Source organism: Ochotona princeps, chromosome 13, assembly GCF_030435755.1.
Source record: "Ochotona princeps isolate mOchPri1 chromosome 13, mOchPri1.hap1, whole genome shotgun sequence".
NCBI classification, from domain to species: Eukaryota; Metazoa; Chordata; class Mammalia; order Lagomorpha; family Ochotonidae; genus Ochotona; species Ochotona princeps.
The window spans coordinates 29,167,607-29,187,404 of NC_080844.1; the positions used below are offsets into that span (position 1 = coordinate 29,167,607).

Genomic DNA, 19,798 nt, shown 5'->3' on the forward strand with positions numbered 1-19,798 from the left:
TATTTTCTTCATAGGCAGAAGATTAAGTCATTGTGTGGAAAAAAGCATGGGAAATCCAGAAAGAAATGGAGATAACAATCTTTTCAGACTTACTCTGTTAAGTCAGGCTCTGGATTTAACTTCTTTGGTGAGGACTCAGGGGGAAATCACACTTATGTAGATATTTCCAAGCTTCAGTTGTATTTAAAATGTGCTTTAGATTAGCTTTTGAAGTCAAAAGATATCCTAGGACAGGTTAAAAGTATGTAGAGAAATTGAAAGATTGTCATGGTAAATTTGAAGGACACTGTTGTAAAAGATTCCATATCTTAGGATGAATGAGTTCTGTCCAATGGGTTTGTTGAAGTCCATCATGTATACCTCATATGTTGATAAGCCTATTATTAATTTATTGAACTATATTTATGTTTCTTTTTGTATAACTCAAAGATGGCAGGTGATAAGAACTGATAGTGAATCAAGAATAAAGAAAGGATGATGTTTTATATAATTTTCTCGCACTTTTTTTGGGGGGGGAGAATGTGGTATGTTTTAATTCTCTCCACCTTTGCTTATGTTGACCCTTGTAATTTAGCTTATGTTCTTCCTTACACCATTCATACTATAGGCCATTCATGACATCGCAATTTGTTATTTTTCATTTGTTTAACTGGCTATTGGTATGTTTTACTTCTGACTTATTATTTAGCTTCTGCTAATCTCCACAGCAGCTACAGGTGGAATACTGAAGAACCAAACATTTTATATCTACTTTCACTTCTTTGAGAGTCTAACTCTGCTATTATGCTTCACCTATATTCTCATGAATAACAAAATTATATTTCTAGCCCAAAATTTGTGTCCAATTCCAGATACTCCTAATCCGAACTTCTTACCACTAAACACTTTCACCTTGAAATGGTGCTTGGTTACTAGAATTTCAAAAGCAGCAGCTCGCAATTCTACTTTTCAGATCTTCTTGGTTGAAATCTCTTGATCATGGTCTTTCTTCTAACCTTTATTTAGAATTTTCCATCACCAGGGCCCGGCGGCGTGGCCTAACAGCTTGGGTCCTTGCCTTGAGCACGCCCTGGGATCCCATATGGGAGAAAGAAAATTGGCTTGTACCACCCACAAGAAGGCACACAAGATGGGTAACAAGAAAATTGTGATCTTCAAAGTCAAAAGAGAATTTGAGTCCTTGGTTTTGATATGAGGTAGTTGTGTTATCTTAGTTAAGTTAGTCCAGGATCCTAAGCAAATTACAGGCAAGATTGAGATGAAAATGAAATATTATAATCCACTTAAAAAGACTCAGCTTCTGTATACATATAGCAGGTGTTCTAAAAATATTACCCGTTCATCTGTTCCCCACAAAGCATTGAGTTAATAGTTTCACTAAAAAATACCACCACATATTTAGGTTCCCGACTCCCAGATAGTTCTCAGCCCCTTGCTCCAGCTTGGTTTAGTCCTAGCTGTTGTGGCCCTTTGTTGGAGAATAAGCTAGTGGATAGAACATTCATACTCTCTCTCTCCTTCTTTCCATCTCTCCGCCTCTCTCTCTTCATCCCTTCCTTCCTCTGTCACTGTGCCTTTCCAATAAGTAAATAAATTTTAATTTTAAAAAAATTAAACAAATGTAGAGGTAGGTTTTTCTATTGCTAGTGATAGAGGATAGCGTGTTTGCTGTTACCTGGCTAGGTCACACTAGACCTTAAGCCTACTGCTTGTTTTTCAGACAGATTAATTTTTGAATGAACTTCTGAGCAAATCAGAAAATACACCATGGGCTTTTCTACTTCATGGATTTGGTATCTATTCAGATTCTACTTCTCCCTTTCTGTGCTTTCTGGAAGGAAAAGCAGAAAACATCCACTCTACAGCTAATTCAAGTTAAATGGCATTGGGAGGATAGGTTTTGTTCTAGTGATTAAGATACTCACGTTCCGTACCAGAGTGCCTGGCATCGAGGCCTGATTCCACTTCCAATTCTAGCTCCCCATACTGCATGTCCTGAACAGCAGCAGGTAACCGCTTCAGTGACTGGGTGCCTTCTACCCACACGACAAAACTAGGATTAAGTTCCTGGTTCCAAGCATTCTGGGAGTGAAATCACTCCCAAACGAGAACTTTCTGTTTCACCCTGCCCCTTTCAATCAATTAAGTAATCAACTAAGTGCTACAATTGGTCTGCATGAAAGGTTCAGATTCACATATTCTGATCAACACAAGTGTAATCCTAGAGCCACACAACAGGAAGCAGCAAGGCCTGAACATTGACCCTCCTAAGGCATTTCTGTTGAAGACATTTTCAAATCTTGCCAAAGTGAATTATAAATGAAAGCAGATTACTGCAGGTTGCAGACCCTGTAGTTTCTCATCTATCTATCCTCTTGCCTCTGGTTAGGGTGCAAAACATTCTGATCTGAACTTTAACAGCTGCACATTTCATCTATCATTCAACAGAGGTTTAAAAACAGTTTGATAGAAGGGGGAAAGAGTTTAAAACACAACTTTCTCACTTGTGGACTTTCAAGATTTTCTTAGATAGACACATTTTACTGCTTCTATAGCATAGCCACTTACATTGTTTCATGTGACATACTTAAAGTCTTAGCAAGAAAGCTTGGTATCTCTGTTGAAGTATAGAGGCATTCATGATTTTGTTCAACAGAATAAAATGTTAAGCCTTCTCTGAGCCTCTTTTAGGCCACTCAGGTGGGACCCTGGCCTGCTGTGTCTTCCCTCCCCATTGTCCTCCCTGCCCACCACGCCTGGCCCCTGATACCTCTCAGATGTCTTCGCCATCTGCCTATTTTAACACCACTGTGTGTGTTGAGCCCTGTCGTTGCATAGTTTTTCTTCCACTGGATCTCTCCTGCTTCTTCTTCTAATTTCGGCTTAGGTTTGCCTTCCTTGGAGAAGTGTCTCCAGATTAACCTCATTAAGCCAAACACCTTGATCTCACATTCAGAACTCCTGTGTATCCCGCTGTTGTGGCAATTACCAAAGATAGAGACTTACACTCAGACATGCTAAATAGCTAATTATGTTTTCTTTTGCTAGTTCCTAAAGTCCTTCTAGAGAAAACAATATATATGTATGTATTTTTATTTTCCTGACTGCTGTACCTGCGGTTCCTAAAAACATCCAATGCGTGGATAGTCAGTAACTATGTCTTGATGAGTTAAGTCAGTCAGCTGCTCTCTATCTTGGCATGCTGTTTTGCTCCAGGCACTTTTACTCAGGTCCTTGTTTGCTCCTTCTTAAATGTACTTTTAGGCATCTTTTTAGTGTGTTTAATCATGAAGCTTACAAATCACATACATAACAATAATTGCTAAATGATACATTTTGATTAAACTATGCTGGGCATCAAAATATGTACCTTAATTCATTATAATCTTCATTAGTGATCCTATGTGACGGGTTCTATCATATTTCACTGAATGTAAAAGCACAGACTGCAGGACATGCAATTATTTTGCTAGTTGCACTCCGGAATGTCACCTCTATTTTATAAATGAGAATTTGTAATGAAAGGTAAGGAGAAGTTTAGCAACTTGCACAGGAGAACTGGTACTAATACGAGTGGATCCAGGATGCAATCCAGGGAGAACGGTGCTGTAGCCTATGCTGCAGGCTGTGGTATCATTGTGCTACCTGGTAATGATCACATTTATGGGTTGTCTTAGCATTTCTCCAGCTAGAAATAGCTATCCCAGGAGATCGCATGGAAAGACAAGATAAATACGTTACTAGTCACTTGATCAGCAATCAACATTTGGAAAATGTGGAATTGCCTTTATAGTAAAATACTAGAATTTAATTAAAGGAGCCAGGGCCCAACAAGCAGGAGTCAGGGAAAGCTTACAATCCCAAGGCCCTTTCTCAAACTTTTGCTACCTCTCTCCTTTCAAGAGGCACCCCGCCTCCAGGCCTTCTCCTGGGAGGTGCTTTCCCCTTCCCTCTCCTTTTCCCGCTCACCCACTAATTTTGCAAATAAAATTTCTCTATCTGCAACTGGTTTCTGGCTTTTTATTTCTATATTAAGCTGAGGAAAGAACCCATTGAGCTTTTCTGGTAACAAGTTTTAAATCTCCAAAACAAGAATTGTGAAGTTATACAAGGAATTCCCACTTCCCCCACACTCAGCTTTCCCTACATGTATGCTTCATATCAGAATATTTGTCACACTCTATAAAGAATGTACACCTTCCTCTATTGTTAACATCTCAAATTAGGAATTTTCAAGGTTTTCCATAAATAATGTCATGGAAACTAAATATCATCTCTCTGAGTTCTGGAATTGACAAAGCTTTCAGAGTTCAGTAAGGGCCCACTGCATTCATTTATTTGAATTAACCTTATTTACAATTTTTTAGACCTATTAAACATATCTATTCAACCCTTCCTATGTGCCATTCATTATGTACTTGTACATAATGATACAAAAGAGAGGAGAATATGGTAATTGCTCTAAGGAGTTTAGAATATCACTGGACTAGTATTTACAAGGAGCTCAAGTGTATCATGAGAATAGGCTGAAGAGCTCAGATGTTTCTCTGGCACTGCCACATGGAACAGCATTAGGGTTCTCCTGGAGTCAGCTCTCAGTGTCATAAGCTTCAAAGTTACAGTCATGTAATGAATTACCGCAGTATGAGGGAAGTGCCATGAGCATCCTTACGACAAGGGTGGATGTGTTCCAGTACCCAGCTATGGATCACCAGCACCCAGGAGCTTCCTCTGGAGTAGAATGAATAGAAGCTGCAACGACAACAAAAACTCTGTCAGTTCTATGCCCAACCTGCTCTGAGGAATGCCTACAGATAGAATATCAGCAAGGGAGCTATTAAAGTCTGCATTCAAAAGGATAACCTCCATTGGTTCCCCCTGGGTTTAGCTTGAGTGGTGCTCCCTCCACCGCTGGATAATCTTCCCTGATATTGGAAATGGAAACAGGTACATGTCTTCTATCACTACCAGCAACTAAAAGAGGGGGCGAGAAGGCAGGACAGTGGCCGAGGGTCAGGATGCCACCCCTGTAAAACTCAAAGCACCAAATTTCTGCCACTAGATCCTCTCCAGGATCCTCAGGGACACAGAACAATCTGGTTGAAATCTGGGTGTGACCCACCCACTCCTCAAACTCCTCTGCATGCTGCTCTGTCAGGGTTGACACTTTCACTGTTTTCACTCTTACTGCTGTGGTTTCAACATCCCCTTCCCTACTCCAAGAACCCTTTCTTCTAAATGAAAGGAAGCATGCAGAATGGAAAATCAGAGTTATCTGACAACTAAGGATGCAGTTTTCCTTACAAGCCATAGGACATCGGACATGCTGTGACAGGAAGTCACATCTCTATGTCATTACTCCTGGATGAAATGTTTCATGGTGCTATCCCAGAAATGTCAGGGCATTGGCTCAGCCCTGCAGGCAGGAACAGACCCTTCTTGCCAATAGTGCTTTTAGTTGTACCTTCACCTCCAGAGCGAGCATGACAGATCAATCAAGGCAGGCAGAATGATGCTGCCAGAGCAGACATGGACTCCTGGGGCCCAGAAGAAATTGACACAGAAAAGCAACATCACACTGGAATTTTCATTATCAAAGAGGCAAACGGTAGGTGCGGGAACTGAATGAGGGAGAGCACGGTCTTTCACAGAGATGATGAATAAAGATTCTGTACTAACAGATTACATTTTGAGACAGCACAGACACGGACTTAACAATAATCACTCTGCAGTGGCAGGAGCCCTACAGACAGCAATAACAGCAGCAAGCTCAATCCTTCCAAGAGAATGCAGAAATGGATCCTATAGAATTTATAGCGAGGATTACCAAGAGGTTAGGAATGAGGGAGCCAAGACTGATGGCTAGAACCTAGCAATAGGATTGAGTATTTGCCTACCCTTTAGGGCACTAGTTGGGAGCAGGCTTTTTTTTTTTTTAATATTTCTTTACTTTTTTATTTAAAAGGCAGATTTTACAGAGAGAATAAGAGAGAGAGAGAGAGAGAGAGAGAGAGAGAGAGAATCTATTGGTTCACTCAAATTGCTGCAATAATCAGAGCTGAGCTGATCTCAAACTGGGAGCCAGGAGCTTCTTCCTACCTCCCATATGCGTGTAGGGTCTCAAGGCCTTGGGCCATCTTCTGCTGCTTTCTCAGGCCATAAACAGAGAGCTGGATTGGAGGTAGAGCAGCACTGGCACCCACAGGGTGGAGGATTCACACACTGCTCCTCTGCACAGGCCGCACAGCTGCTGTCATCTTCTGTCCGAGCACATAGATTCCAGCTTCCTGATGTGCACGCTGTGAAGCAGTGGTGATGGTTTAGTCGCATGGCCCTGGCCATCCAAGGGGAGACCCAGGTTGAAATCCCACCTACTGGCTTCAGCCTGGTCCAACCCTGGCCATTTTGGCCATTTGGAGAGTGAGCTAGTGAAAAGGGGTTCTTTGTCTTCCTCTTCCTGTCTGTATGGATCTCTCTGCCTCTCAAGTTACCACAAAAATTAATGAATAATAGATTTTATAAAAAGACTCACCAATACTCAGGAACGTTGGTATAGTTATTGGCATTCCATGACCACTATGGAATATGGTTTCAGACATCCTCAGACAAGTATTTTATCATTTTCATAAATTCTGCAGCTAAAGAACAATTTTAAAACTACATAGATAATGACTGTTGCCCACATTTGACCAAAAATGCTCATTTATATTAGGAAATAAACTCTATTAAATACATTCCAGGTTATTTGTGTGCCTGGAGTAATATGTCATACAAAGAGAGTGAAGCTGAAACAAATCCAGTGATTTAATTACTCAGTAACTCAGAAGCTTCCCTTTTTGTCCCACCCAAGAGGACACAACATTAGATAAAAACACAAAGTGCATAACTAACACTTTCATTTTTATTGCATTAACATACATGGTTTAATTATGAGTTGAGCAAAATTTTAACAAACTATAGGGTAATAATAAAATAAAATAAAATAATCCTAAGTTATTTTGAAACAAATCCAATGTAACACATGTCAAATAATGCAACTGAGAGCACAATGAAAAAAAAATTCACAGACTCAATAAAACACAAAAGGCATGCAAAACCTCATACAAGAATATTTGGGCTTGTATGTCAATGTCATATAGCATTAAATAGCTCTTTCTATTCCTAGTTAAATAATTCATTTCTATGGATTGGTGGAGTTAGTTTTGAGGATAATATGGATCAGAAAGATTTAGTGTGCTTTTTGTAACATTTCATCTATAGCCAAAGCACAAAACTGGTTTGAATTGACCATTACTGCAAAGAGCAGTTCACTCAGGCCCAGTCTGTGTTTGCGTAGCAGAATGAGCTGTACAAGCAAGGTCGCCTGAAATACCTCAAATGACACTAACATGAAGCTTTCAAGCTACCGCTGTGCAATAAACAGGACTGTAATCGATCAGTTACTTTTATTTTGTCCCAGGCTGTTTTACTTTAAATCTGCCTTCATCCTGAATTGTAATGTGCACATGAGTTTCAAGGGTACCACTAAGTTTAATTGCCAGTTGTTGCTTGTAAAAGTACATAAACTCATTGTTTTTTTTTTTTTTGTAAAATGCAACTAGAAACCAATCAAAATCAAAAGCAGGGGCATCTGGAAATCTTTCACTGGAAGTTTTAATTTACATTTAATAAGCTAACTTGCTCAAGAAAATATCAAGACCCAGCTATTAGGTACTCAATTGGGCAGAACATGTGTCTCCTTTTCTCAGAACCTTGTTAGTCATGGGAGTGGAGGAGGTAGCATTCTGCTGTCATTTAAACCTAAGAACATTTTCTTTGGTGAATGACTTTAGCATACATAAACATTTTCAGAACCAACAAATAGTACATTGACTCCTGCAAGACAGTTGCTGAAATCCTTTTATGCATACCCCTGTGGCCACCTTGTTTACTAACACATATTAAAACGGTTGAAATGGCAAATACTTAGTCAGCAATGGATCACTTTCTCTTTAGTATACTTAAAATTAATTTTACAGTTAAAGCCCCAGAAAGTACCAAAGATCTGGAAGTGTGAGCCAGCATCACAGACGTGCCCTTCTGCCTTAATAAGCATTCCAGGTCAAGTCTGGTTTTTACTCTGGTCAAGAAAACACACTAGTTTAAGTTAGACTCTCAGTGAATGCCACCGAGAGGCACAGGCTTCCTCACACAGGTCTGAGACGACTGCAACTATTGATGTGATTGTTGTAATGAGGCATTAATATTTTTAAAAAATGCTACGTACCTTTAAGACGAAATAATTAGAAGAAAAAATAAGTACCCTTCTTGAAAAACAAAAGAGAAAATAATCTTTAGGATTAGAAAATATCTCATTTCAGGAGGATGCTTTGCTACACATAGAATGACTTTTGCCTGTGTTCTACATTGCAAATATTTTAGGACATGATTGATATAAACTTGAGCCTTTTCAAATAAACTCTCTAATCAAGGAAAGGCACAGATCAAACACATTTGTGGCCTTCATAAAGAAGGAGATACCTTTGCTATAAAATATAGGAAACCTTTCAATACAGGAAGACATAGCTGATTTTAATGATCTTTAGCCTACTGTATTGGAATCAATGAGTTTAAATACCCAGGCATGCATTAGCAGCTGCAAAGGAAAGACATAGTACCAGCAAGTGGCTTTTACCAATCAGCATGAGTATAGCCTGAGAAGGCAGTCTAGTAGACACGTTCTCCTTCATAGCATTATAAGAATTTTGGCTGGGTCATCCTCTTATATCAGATCATGCATACTGAACAAGTAACCCTCATATGACTGATACTTCATATTCAGTTATTAAAGATGATACCATGGTAATTAGACTGGGTACTTTGTTACATCCTCTTATATATAAAAAATAGTTGTCTTAGTTGCTAACTCACTATCAATCAGATCCGTGTTTAACTTTATTGCAAAATAATATTTACCTGGGAATCCCAGAAACTGGTCTTGAAAAAGGCCCATGAAGTTCGACAATGACTTGGTTCTAGTCATGGTGATTAAGAGTTGAACTCATGACTGCAAGGTGCCTATCATCACCTGGCTGAAGGAAAAAATTACGATCTTTGTGACAGGAATGCTTACCATCTCCTTGTGGCTCATTGAATAAACCTGATTTCCTTATATCAATGCTCATGTCTAAAGTATTGGCTTTAAAGAATCAAACAGTGAGGATATGAAGCTAATTATCTGCCTATTACCTGCTTTGAATTACACAGAATATGGATAATTGTATATATTTTTCTTAAGTTTTGTTCTTATATAGCAGTCAGCATTTGAAATATGTATTTCATTATCAACTGATAAACTCAATCCCATCTTTGAAGAAGATGGTGTGCTGTGGCGATGACCTTGATTTTAGAGCTAATGAGACTTGGAGCAACACAGATTTACTTGCTTAAACCTTGGCTTCCTTTATCTATGGGGTAGAGCTCTCCTGTAGGTTACTGAGAAGGTTAAATAATAGTTAGGACTGAGCACAAAGAAGACACCTGACAACAACCTGGAAATGTGCCTACACTCAGTATCAGTCAATCAAGAGAATCATTCTTGCATATATTTCAGAGTCGATTTGAACTGTCAGAATAATTTCACCCATCATTGTTCAGGAAAGCAACCCAATTTCTGTTTCTCAATTTCCAAACAATAGTACTAACTCTTCAAAATGTGTCTTATTCATTCATCCAACATGATTTTATCCAATCACCAGGACAAATGTCCCATCCTATCCTTAACATCTTCCTCTAGACAAAGACACCAATCTTCATAGAATCAAACACTCTCCGTCTTCTTTCTACAAAAGTAATCCTCTTCTGCAGCTATTCCTCCTATTTCCTCTCCTGCCTCTGGCACTTTCTTTACACTTCTCAGTATTTATTCCTATTTACTCCTTTCCTCCTCCAACATGCTAAGCACAAGACAATCCATAAGTTGTGTTCTCATTAACCACCGGGGACAACTGGATACCTTAATACAGCCTACAGCCATGAATCAAGCAGCTTATCTGAATTACACACAGGGGTCTTGTGCCTGCAGACACGATTTTGATCAGCTTGGTTCCCACTGGAGACTTCTCTGAGTTACTATAAATTCTCTTTCAAGCGGCCCATGAAAGATTTTCATTTGTACAATCAGTAATGTTTAAACTCTTATTTAATTTGATTTTTTTGGGGAAATATATTGTTTATATGAATTACTTAAACTGATATTAATAAGTTTAACATTTTTTCTCTCATTCTCTGGCCAGGACAGTACTGATCATTTTTATTAGGACATCTTCAGTTTACGTATTCCTAGTCTTTAATAGCCTTCACTTTTTTTTCTGATATGGCCTGGGCACTAAACTGATCATTTACAAACTATTATGGATGTAGACACTTCTGTCATTAGCATTAGTTTGTTTATTCGGTGATTATATGTAAAATACTATAAGACCAAACATATTATAACTTTATGAGAGTCATAAAAAAGAGTTTTCATCAAACAATATATACTGTTTCTTGCATAGGATACAAAACAGAATAATAACCACTAAGAGTACTTAAGCTTTCCTAGTTTATCTAAAAAAGAATTATTAAAAAATTGAAGCTATTTTCTTTTCAGCTATATGTCCTAAATTAATAAGTAAAAAAATTCTGACTTCACAAATAGGAAAATAGATATTTGCTTCCTAAATATACACTGGGTTTCCTATCCTTAGTACAGATGTCACTCTACTTGAAATTGCGAAGTTTACTTTGTGTACCTAGAGAATTAATACGAGGATTTGGAAACTGGCTGGATATTCTGTAGTCAGTTCACCAGAAAATGGTTTATGTTACCATGAAAAGTCTCACGTATCATTCTACTCATACCATAGATACAGAAATCTGTATCCATGGGAACCACAAGCTCTGATGCAAACATACATTTGACACCAGAAAATAATAAAAAAATGTCCTGGGGAATAAAAATACAAAAGGAATAACCTTTCTGAAAACTAAAACGCACAATTTTAACTAAAACCTTACAGAATACATTAATGGCTATTCATGAGACTCTTAAGAAGAAAGATGGGAGAGAGAGATGTTTGGCACACAGAGTAGAAGGACTGGGCATTGATTGGGGTAATCGGCTGGGTGGAGTAGGACTGCCCTCCCTTTTCTGGGAGTAGCTTGAATGGATAACAGGATGCTTCATCCACGGGTGCGAGAATCAAAACCACTTGGAATGTGATCACTTCAGAAGCTACTGAAGACACATTCCCCACCATCACATATTAGTCTTTCCAGCCACTCGTTACTGAATTTGAGGAGCACTGATTACTGGCTTTGATGGTCCAAATGACACAATTTTTTTTATCTTATGACTTAAAACTTCCCTTCTTTGAATCCAAGTGTGCCAGGAATGCCAGGCTGCAAGAAGAGGAGCCATTGTTCCCTGTACCAAAATGACTTTATGGGGAGAACAAGTTAGACTTTCAAAGGCTAGAAGGCACACTTGTGAAAACAAACACGGTTATTTCCTGATACCTTCACACTTGGCCCTCATAATACAAATATAGAAACAATGAACAAGTTAGTTTAGAAATTCATTTGTTTTTTCTGACTCATTCAAGAAACAATTCAAAAGTCCATTAGAACTATTTTAGTCAAATAATCTAAATTTGTAATAAAAGGAGGCTGTTTATGGTTCCCACCTTTCATGTTTGATGAAAACTTTTATTTTTTTCTAATTTAGAGGAATAATCTTTAGTGGATAATAATTTCATAGATAACTATTTTCCATGTTACCATTCGGATTCTAGCCAAAAGTTTGGCATTGATATTGGTGGCTAACTAGGTTTGGAAGTGTCTGCTCCTTCTACATGGGGATTGTTTTTGGGTAAGTGAAAATACATTGATTTTATTAAAAGAAACAATAGAAGAAACATTTTTTACAAGGTTTTCAAAGGAGCCCAATCAATGTCCTAGCAATTATCACTCCCATTAAGAAATGTCTAGCACTCCCTGTGGTAATGGTTAAATACAAACACATCCACTCATACTAGTGCTTATTTCTTAGATATATTTGACTATGCTTTCTGATAGAAAGTTGCTTACCACCTTTTCAGCTAAGTTTTTCTTGTGTGTAAGCGTTTGTATTATCAGCAGGTGTGAGCTGAATCTTGAATTGCTACCTACCGCAGGAGCTCAGTTAGCTGAACAGATGTGTTTTTCAGCTCTAGGCTTCTTGCTTTTATTTTACCTTCGATAACTTCAGCAGAGTTACTCCTGGGACATTCACCCAAGGTTTTATTGTTTTGTTTAATTATGGTTGTTTGCTTTGAGCAAAGCTGCAAGTCTACCCATAAAGAAGAGTTTTTATTCACATCTCACTTTGGGAAAAGACTCTTTTTTTTTTTTTTTTTTTTTTTTTTAGAAAGGGAAGGTTACTTGGTAGCTGAATGATTTCAATTCATGTCTGCTATTTTGGCACCTGTGATTATAATACTACATTCTAAATTCAAACATGGAAATATAATAGAAGGCCAATCGGACATTAAGAGTTTTCGAGAGACTTGAGATCTTTGTGTATGTAGGTTTAGAAGTTCAAAATGTGGCTTCTTGACCTAAAAACAAGCTTTTCTTAGCTAAATTACACATTTCCACATTTTCCAGCCAGAAGGATGGATTACAGCTACCTTACATTTAGAGCAGGAATACATGGTAGCATTTCAACAAAACAAACTTGTTGCACTTTAGAGATAGCTTGGCAAACACAATCATCTGTATTTACTCATTTTCTACTACTTTGTGAATTTCAGGGTGTGAACTCTTCCCTAGATAGTTGGTGTGGGCTACTCTATCATGCAAGATGGAAAGGAATTTACAACTTTCAAGTCTTCTGAGTTTTCTAACAGTGAATCCCGGTGTTCTAGTATTTTGAAAGGCCAAAAATAATTCATTATAATTAAAACAAAGTTAACATTACGCCCAACAGTAATAATAACCTATCAACTAGATCCATCTTTGCCCCTGCCATTTGCCACAAAATGTCCTATTCATGATTTTAAACTTAATAGTCTCTCATGCTTTATGCACTATTTCACCCAAATGGCTCCTTGAACATAAACTGTTTTGTACATAGTTGTTATACTGGACCCATCAAAAGTGACATGGCTTTTGAAACAACTCATCAGCAACATTGGTGTGAAAATAAGTTATGGCTATAGGAATATAACAAAATAGAAACCAGGATGAATTTTAAAGAATCCCTTGAAAAGAGACCATATGAGTAAGAAGTGAAACTGAAATCTAACCCAAACAAAGAGCTTACGAAGGCCAGTTAAAAAGACAGACTGTGAGAGAAGGAAGAGAGACAGCAGTGTTCTAGACTCAGACCTTTGGGCAGTTCATTCTGAACTCAACAAGGGATGAGCAAAGACTGAAGTTATGAAATGACCAAAGAGTGCTTCGTAAGTCACTACTGCTTATTGCTGTTAATTCTACTTCATAGTTCATTGGTACAATTCACAGCATTATATTTCACTCAGTGCCAAAGGGTTTTTTTTTTAATTTGTTTGTCCATTTAATTACAATTGCAAGCCAAGATGACTGAGTTTTAGAAATCATGCAAAACTGCTGACACTTCCATACTCACTCTGAGATGTAATGACAACGTTTTTCTTCTACGGTTGTCTTATGAGGGACATAAAAGTCAAAAGTGCAGAACTGCTGAATGCGATAGAGCCCAAAAAGGCACACACGTGAAATCAAAAGTACCAGTAACTTTTGTACTAGCCACAAAGAATCCCATCAGTAATGCAGGCCAATCTTCCAAACCTAGCAAGCAGCCTAACTGCTCAAAACTGGTTCGTTTATGATGGTTGGTGTCTTAATCAGCTGGCAATGAATGCAGATGCCTACAGACTGGAAGTTTTCTTCTATGACAGGGATTCAGGATTTCACCCATACCAAGCACAAGATTAGGTCAGGTAAATAATGTACAGAGCATAACTGGGAAGATACTTTATAAAGTCTGTTGTTCCCGTTGAAAATCAAATCAATGTGCTTTACCACCAAATGAAAATGCTTTAGAACCAAATTAAAAGAGTGTATTTAGTGATTAAAATTAGACTTATTTTTTGTGTCCTCTGATCATCTAGTAAAAGATCAAAGGCAATACTTGTGATGGGAATGGCTGAATGGCACCTGATGGGTTCATTCACACAAGTATACACTGATTAACTAAGAAGTGCTGGGCGCATGCGGACGACAACGACATAAATCCCAAACACAGGTTTCTGACATTGATTCATGCCCTAAGAGATTATGATATTTGTGAGTAAACTCCAAAGGTTAGTGAAATTATAGTGCTAATCAAGTATAACATAAAGCAAAGAGAATTAGCCAGGATTTTGTAATATAGGCATTAAAGAAGAATGGCGATTTCAGTAGATCTGTCTCCCTCTAAATTCACTCATGACTTTGACTGGATGGATTTTTTTCTTAGCTGAGCCTCGTCTGACAGCTGCATAGGCTTCCTCTGGCCTCTCTTTCTTAATGAGTGGTTTTTTGGCTGGAGCCTTCATTCTCCACATTACAACTGGGTGTCTGGGACCCAAAGGACTCTGAATTCGGATGATCTTGGTTGACGCAATGTAGGACATTTTCACTGTTTGCACCACAGCATTCATTAAATTTTTTGCTGCTTGGATCAGGGAGGTGACACTGTCCAACTGCAGGAAAAGGAAGAAAAGAAAAAATTATTACTCAAGAATGCAATCAAGAATTCAAAAGGATCTAACGTCATAAAAAGAAAATGCTCTTTATCCCAGAAATGAATGTTAGTTCTCATTTTATACTCATATTACTATATATAAACCTGCAACCTGTTTTTATTACATTTATAAAGGGATAAAACATTCTTTCTCCCAAGAAGGTATCTTAGAGGGATGAATTCCTTCCTCTTAGTTTTCAATGAAATCATATACATCCCTTAGTAGTCTCATTCACAGATTATAAAAAGCAATAGTCTCTGCTTTCTTTGTCAAGATTTCTGGATTTCTTTTCTTTAAAAAAAAAGATTTATTCTTATTTGAAAGGATATTTACAGAGATAAGGGACAGAAAAAAAAGATCTTCCATCTACTGGCTCACTGTCCAAATGGCTGCAACAGCTGGAGCTAAGCAAATCTAAAGCCAGCAGCCCAGGAGATTCTTCCAGGTCTCCCATGGGGGTATAGAGTTTCAAAGCACTTGAGTCATCCTCTACTGCTTTCCCAGGTCATAAAGAGGAAGTTGGATGGGAAGTGGAACAGCAGGTTCATGAACTGGCACACCTATAGGATGCTAGCTCCCCAGTGTAAGGGTTAGCCTGTTAAGCCACTGCCAGTCCCAAGATCTCCATATTTTTTTTAAAAAAATCACATAAAGCCATTTCTGTAAAACAGGATTATCTACAATGTTATTAGTAAGTAGTATCACAAGGATAATGGAAATGATTTCCCTTCAGGGAATGTGTACTTTAAGATAAATGTCAAGTACATGTAAGCATACATATATACTACCATGATCTTTTGTGAATAGTTCCCAAATAGTTGCATTTAAAATGATGTTTTAAAAACACACATATTTAATTGCATCATACACCATGTTAATACAGAAGAAAGATCCAAAGCTTTACGGGAAAAGATAAATTTAATTTTCAGATCTGCCTTTTGGCAACTTGGATCTGTCACTCAACTATTTTGACTCTGCTTGCTCCTGTTATTAAAAAGAAAATAGGGCCCGGCGGCGTGGCCTAGCGGCTAAAGTCCTCGCCTTGAACGCCCCGGGATCCCATATGGGCGCCGGTTCTAATCCCAGCAGCTCCACTTCCCACCCAGCTCCCTGCTTGTGGCCTGGGAAAGCAGTCAAGGACGGCCCAATGCATTGGGACACTGCACCCGCGTGGGAGACCCAGAAGAGGTTCCAGGTTCCCGGCATCAGATCGGCGCACACTGGCCCGTTGCGGCTCACTTGGGGAGTGAATCATCGGACGGAAGATCTTCCTCTCTGTCTCTCCTCCTCTGTGTATATCTGACTTTGTAATAAATAAATAAATCTAAAAAAAAAAAAAAGACTTGGCTTAAAAAAGAAGATAATAAAAGATAGTAATATACATAAACTTGTATATTGACTGCCACATAGTTTATTTTGTTACAAATTATTTCCCTTGTTTTTTAAAAAGGGCTATAATTTTTTCATGATGAAAATGGATTAATGAAATCCCTAAAAGAAATTTTTCTGCACATGATTCTATTTTTGTTTTATTTTGTGGCTTGTTTCCAAAAAACAATCTCTGAGAAAAATCGGATGATACTCCTACACTTCTGCCAGATTCCTTAGAGCAAAGCTAAGTTGATTCATTTTTATACAACCAATACCTCTTGCATCATTTTAGTTTGGCAGATTGTCATCCACAGCCAACTCAGCCCGGTAGATGCACCCCCGCTGTCACTCCTCAGTGGCGTGTGCTGTCAGTTTGACACTCGCTAGCTCTGTACTAAGCAGAATCCCTCAGCAGCTGCCTGGCCTGAGTACTCTACTTTTGCTGTTCAAGGAATCCCATTGCAGATACAGAATAAATGAGCAAAGCAAATTTGGGGTAAGTAAGTTTGGGTTATGTGCCTTGGGCAATGTTCTAGCTGCCTGCTTCCTGGGAAGAAAATTAAATTAGTTTCTTTATACTCCAAGTCTAAAATCCTTGAAAAGGTAACGCCAAAAAGATACGTAATTTAAAAATCAATAATATTTGGCGACATCTTTAAGTCTCTTTACTTTATTGAAGTAAGAAATGTAAAATGTGGGCCTGTGTTAGGAATGTCAAACGTTTTACAAACAGTTGGGCACTTGGAGCTTCTGAATCTGCACATACTTAAAAATTAGTCTTTCAGTAGAATAATACACCTTACTAAATTACTCTACAGATAGACCACACAATTAAAAAGTCTACCCTTCATTAATTTAAATGTGTTCATTCAAAATCTAGAGCTCAGTTAGGAAGAAGGAAGATTTTTCTAAACAGTGAAGTAATCCAGGATCCGCAGGAATGCCATCCATCAAGCATGACAACAATGGTTTATCCTCAGCAGATCACATCACCATAAAGTTTTTATGAAGTCTTTAATAGAAAGCAGTGGGGCATGGGGGCTCATGTCAGTCAGAATTTTTTTTAAGATTTATTTATTTTATTGGAAAGTCAGATATACAGAGAGGAAGAGAGAGAGGAAGAGAGACAGAGAGAAAGATCTTCTGTGCACTGACTCACTCCCAAGTGGCCACAACGGCCAGAGCTGAGCTGATCCAAAGCCAGGAGCCGGGAGCCAGGAGCCTCTTCCAGGTCTCCCATGTGGGTGCAGGGTCCCAAGGCTTTGGGCTGTCCTTGACTGCTTTCCCAGTACTCAAGCAGGGAGCTGATGGGAACCAGGGCTGCCGGGATTAGAACTGGTGCCCATATGAGATCCCAGCATGTCCAATGTGAGGACTTTAGCCACTAGGCTATTGTGCCAGGACCTCTTGTGCTGTTTTTGTGCAACATTTTCCCAGTCAAAATAATGCCTATCTAGAGTCTTATTCATTATGACCATCATAAATTGGCATCATAAATTCTTTTATTATAATGTCTCATTTGTGTTATGTTACATATGGTTTCAGTGAAACCACAACACATCAGTTCTAAAATTGTCTTCATATAGAAACATTTTCTTCTTGGAAACATATCAACAGCCCTCTGCTAAAGAAAAGGAGGTATTTAACAACACTAAAAGTATCTTCTTTTTCCTCATGGAGTGTCAAATTTTTGCTATGCGAATGTAATAGATGGCGCATGCCACTTATGTATATATATTTCATATCTGAATCCTTTTACAAAAAGAATATTAAGAATTTGTGGTATAAATCCTTGACAGCTAGGTCAATTTTCACTGCCTGATAGAAAATCCTTGTCACAATCCCACTATAACTATTAACAGTTCAGGGGAGAATTTCAAAAAGACATGCTTGATTCTTCTTCTTCTTTTAATTTTGTATATTTCTTATTTACATCATGTCAAAACACCAGAAATGTTTTTATTTGAACAATAATTCTGCCTATTTTGATTCTAAGATCTTTATCAGAAACATTCTTCCCATGAGGATTTTAAGTCTAAGTGATCCTTGTTTCCACGGTACAGATTTTATGTCCTCACACCTGGTCTGTCACCCAGGGAAAGCACTGCTTCCCAAAGCCTATAGGAACTGCCATGCCAACTGTTTCAGCTGGAACGCCTGCAGACAGAAAAGATGATGTCGCTTGCAAAGATATGTTTCTTGCCCTACAGCCACTGGGGTCAACTGGTACCAAGTGTAGCCCATGATATTTTGGGGAATACTCATTTGACCTATAACTTCAGACCCCTGGTGGATAGTGTAGCTGCACAAAAGCAATACTTGAAAACCTAATGTGTGGACTTTGGATCCAGGTATATTAAGATTATGATTGTAATTGAATACCTATTGGATGTTGTTATAAATATACGGCATAAATATCTCATGGCAACCTTATGTGATAAGTGCTACTGTTATCTTCATGTTATGGATGAGAGGAACATAACTAGAAGGCTTGTCCAGTGAGACAGCTATTATGGTACAGCTGGAATATGAGACAAAATATTCTAACTAGTGTTTTTTTCACTATGTAATCCTTAATCCCGCTAATACGTTATTTCCCATATATGATCATTTTGTTATTGAATTGATAAAACATTGCGCTAACATTAGTGTAATGTCTAAAACTCAGTTTCTCTTTGAAAGATTTTATTAATATAAGAGGAACATATTTTATGTCTTTCATAGATATAATTCTAAGAGGATAGCATTATCTGACTCCCTTCTAAATTGATCATTGAATAAAACCTTAATTACAAATAGAGTTCTCTTATTTTTACATCCTAGTAAATGCTGGTATCAGGAACAATGAATATATTTTAACTGTCAAAGCATTTTGGCAAGATAGTAGTCTGAAATACTTCTACTGCATTAATTTCTAAGTTGCACTTTTCAACAGTAAAGATAGAAGCAGTCACCCTTCAATATCTCTAACCGCTTAAATACCTTCAGACTATTTCATTAAAAACATTTTTAAAAATTAAATCTGACTTCAAATAAGCAAATGAAAGAAAAATCATAAAGCCATTGCATTATAGATTCTAGGATACGGAAATGATAACATTCTTTCATTTTCATAGCATATCATAGTAATACAATTCTGAATAATAAAATAGCTTTCTGATGTTAAACAACTTTCTAGCCTTTGTTTTGCAAGAAAAGTCAGAATTTGTTCCATAACCATAAAGTTCCTTTTTAAATTCTGTGTTGCAATGTGTTCAGTTAACCACATGGAAATAAGTTTGACAGAGACAATGTCAAAAGGGCATACGTATATGTGTTGGCTAACAGCAAGAGATTACATAAGATGACAATTTCTAAAACTACATTAAGATATTTGCAGCCTTGCTTGCAAAATAGATGCTCTGTGCATCTCCAGATTGATCTGATGGTGGTAGTTACACAGAAAGAAAATGCTTACACACACTTTTAAGCAAAACTCTATCAACTAATCCAATATATTTTTATGATTCACCCTGGACCTCTCCTGAGAAACTAATTTTATAGTGAGTTGTTTAGCACATTATTTTGTTTCTGAACAGATTTTTGAAAGGATGCACTGCATTGAAATAATTCTTCCCATTCAGATACATTTCTAAATTCTAAACATTCTAAATTCTAAA

At 37.8% G+C, this 19,798-nt stretch overlaps 1 protein-coding gene across 1 annotated transcript in view; it reads right to left on the reverse strand.

Annotated features, from left to right (window-relative positions):
* Positions 1 to 14,390: 14,390 nt before the first annotated feature.
* The window catches only part of CTNNA3 (catenin alpha 3), a 1,173,927-nt gene continuing 1,168,519 nt past the window's right edge, over positions 14,391 to 19,798 (reverse strand). Inside the window, exon 18 of the mRNA XM_058671693.1 lies at positions 14,391 to 14,726. Within this exon, the coding sequence (XP_058527676.1) occupies positions 14,439 to 14,726 (288 nt within the window). The 3' untranslated portion in view covers positions 14,391 to 14,438. The remainder of the gene's footprint in view (positions 14,727 to 19,798) is intronic.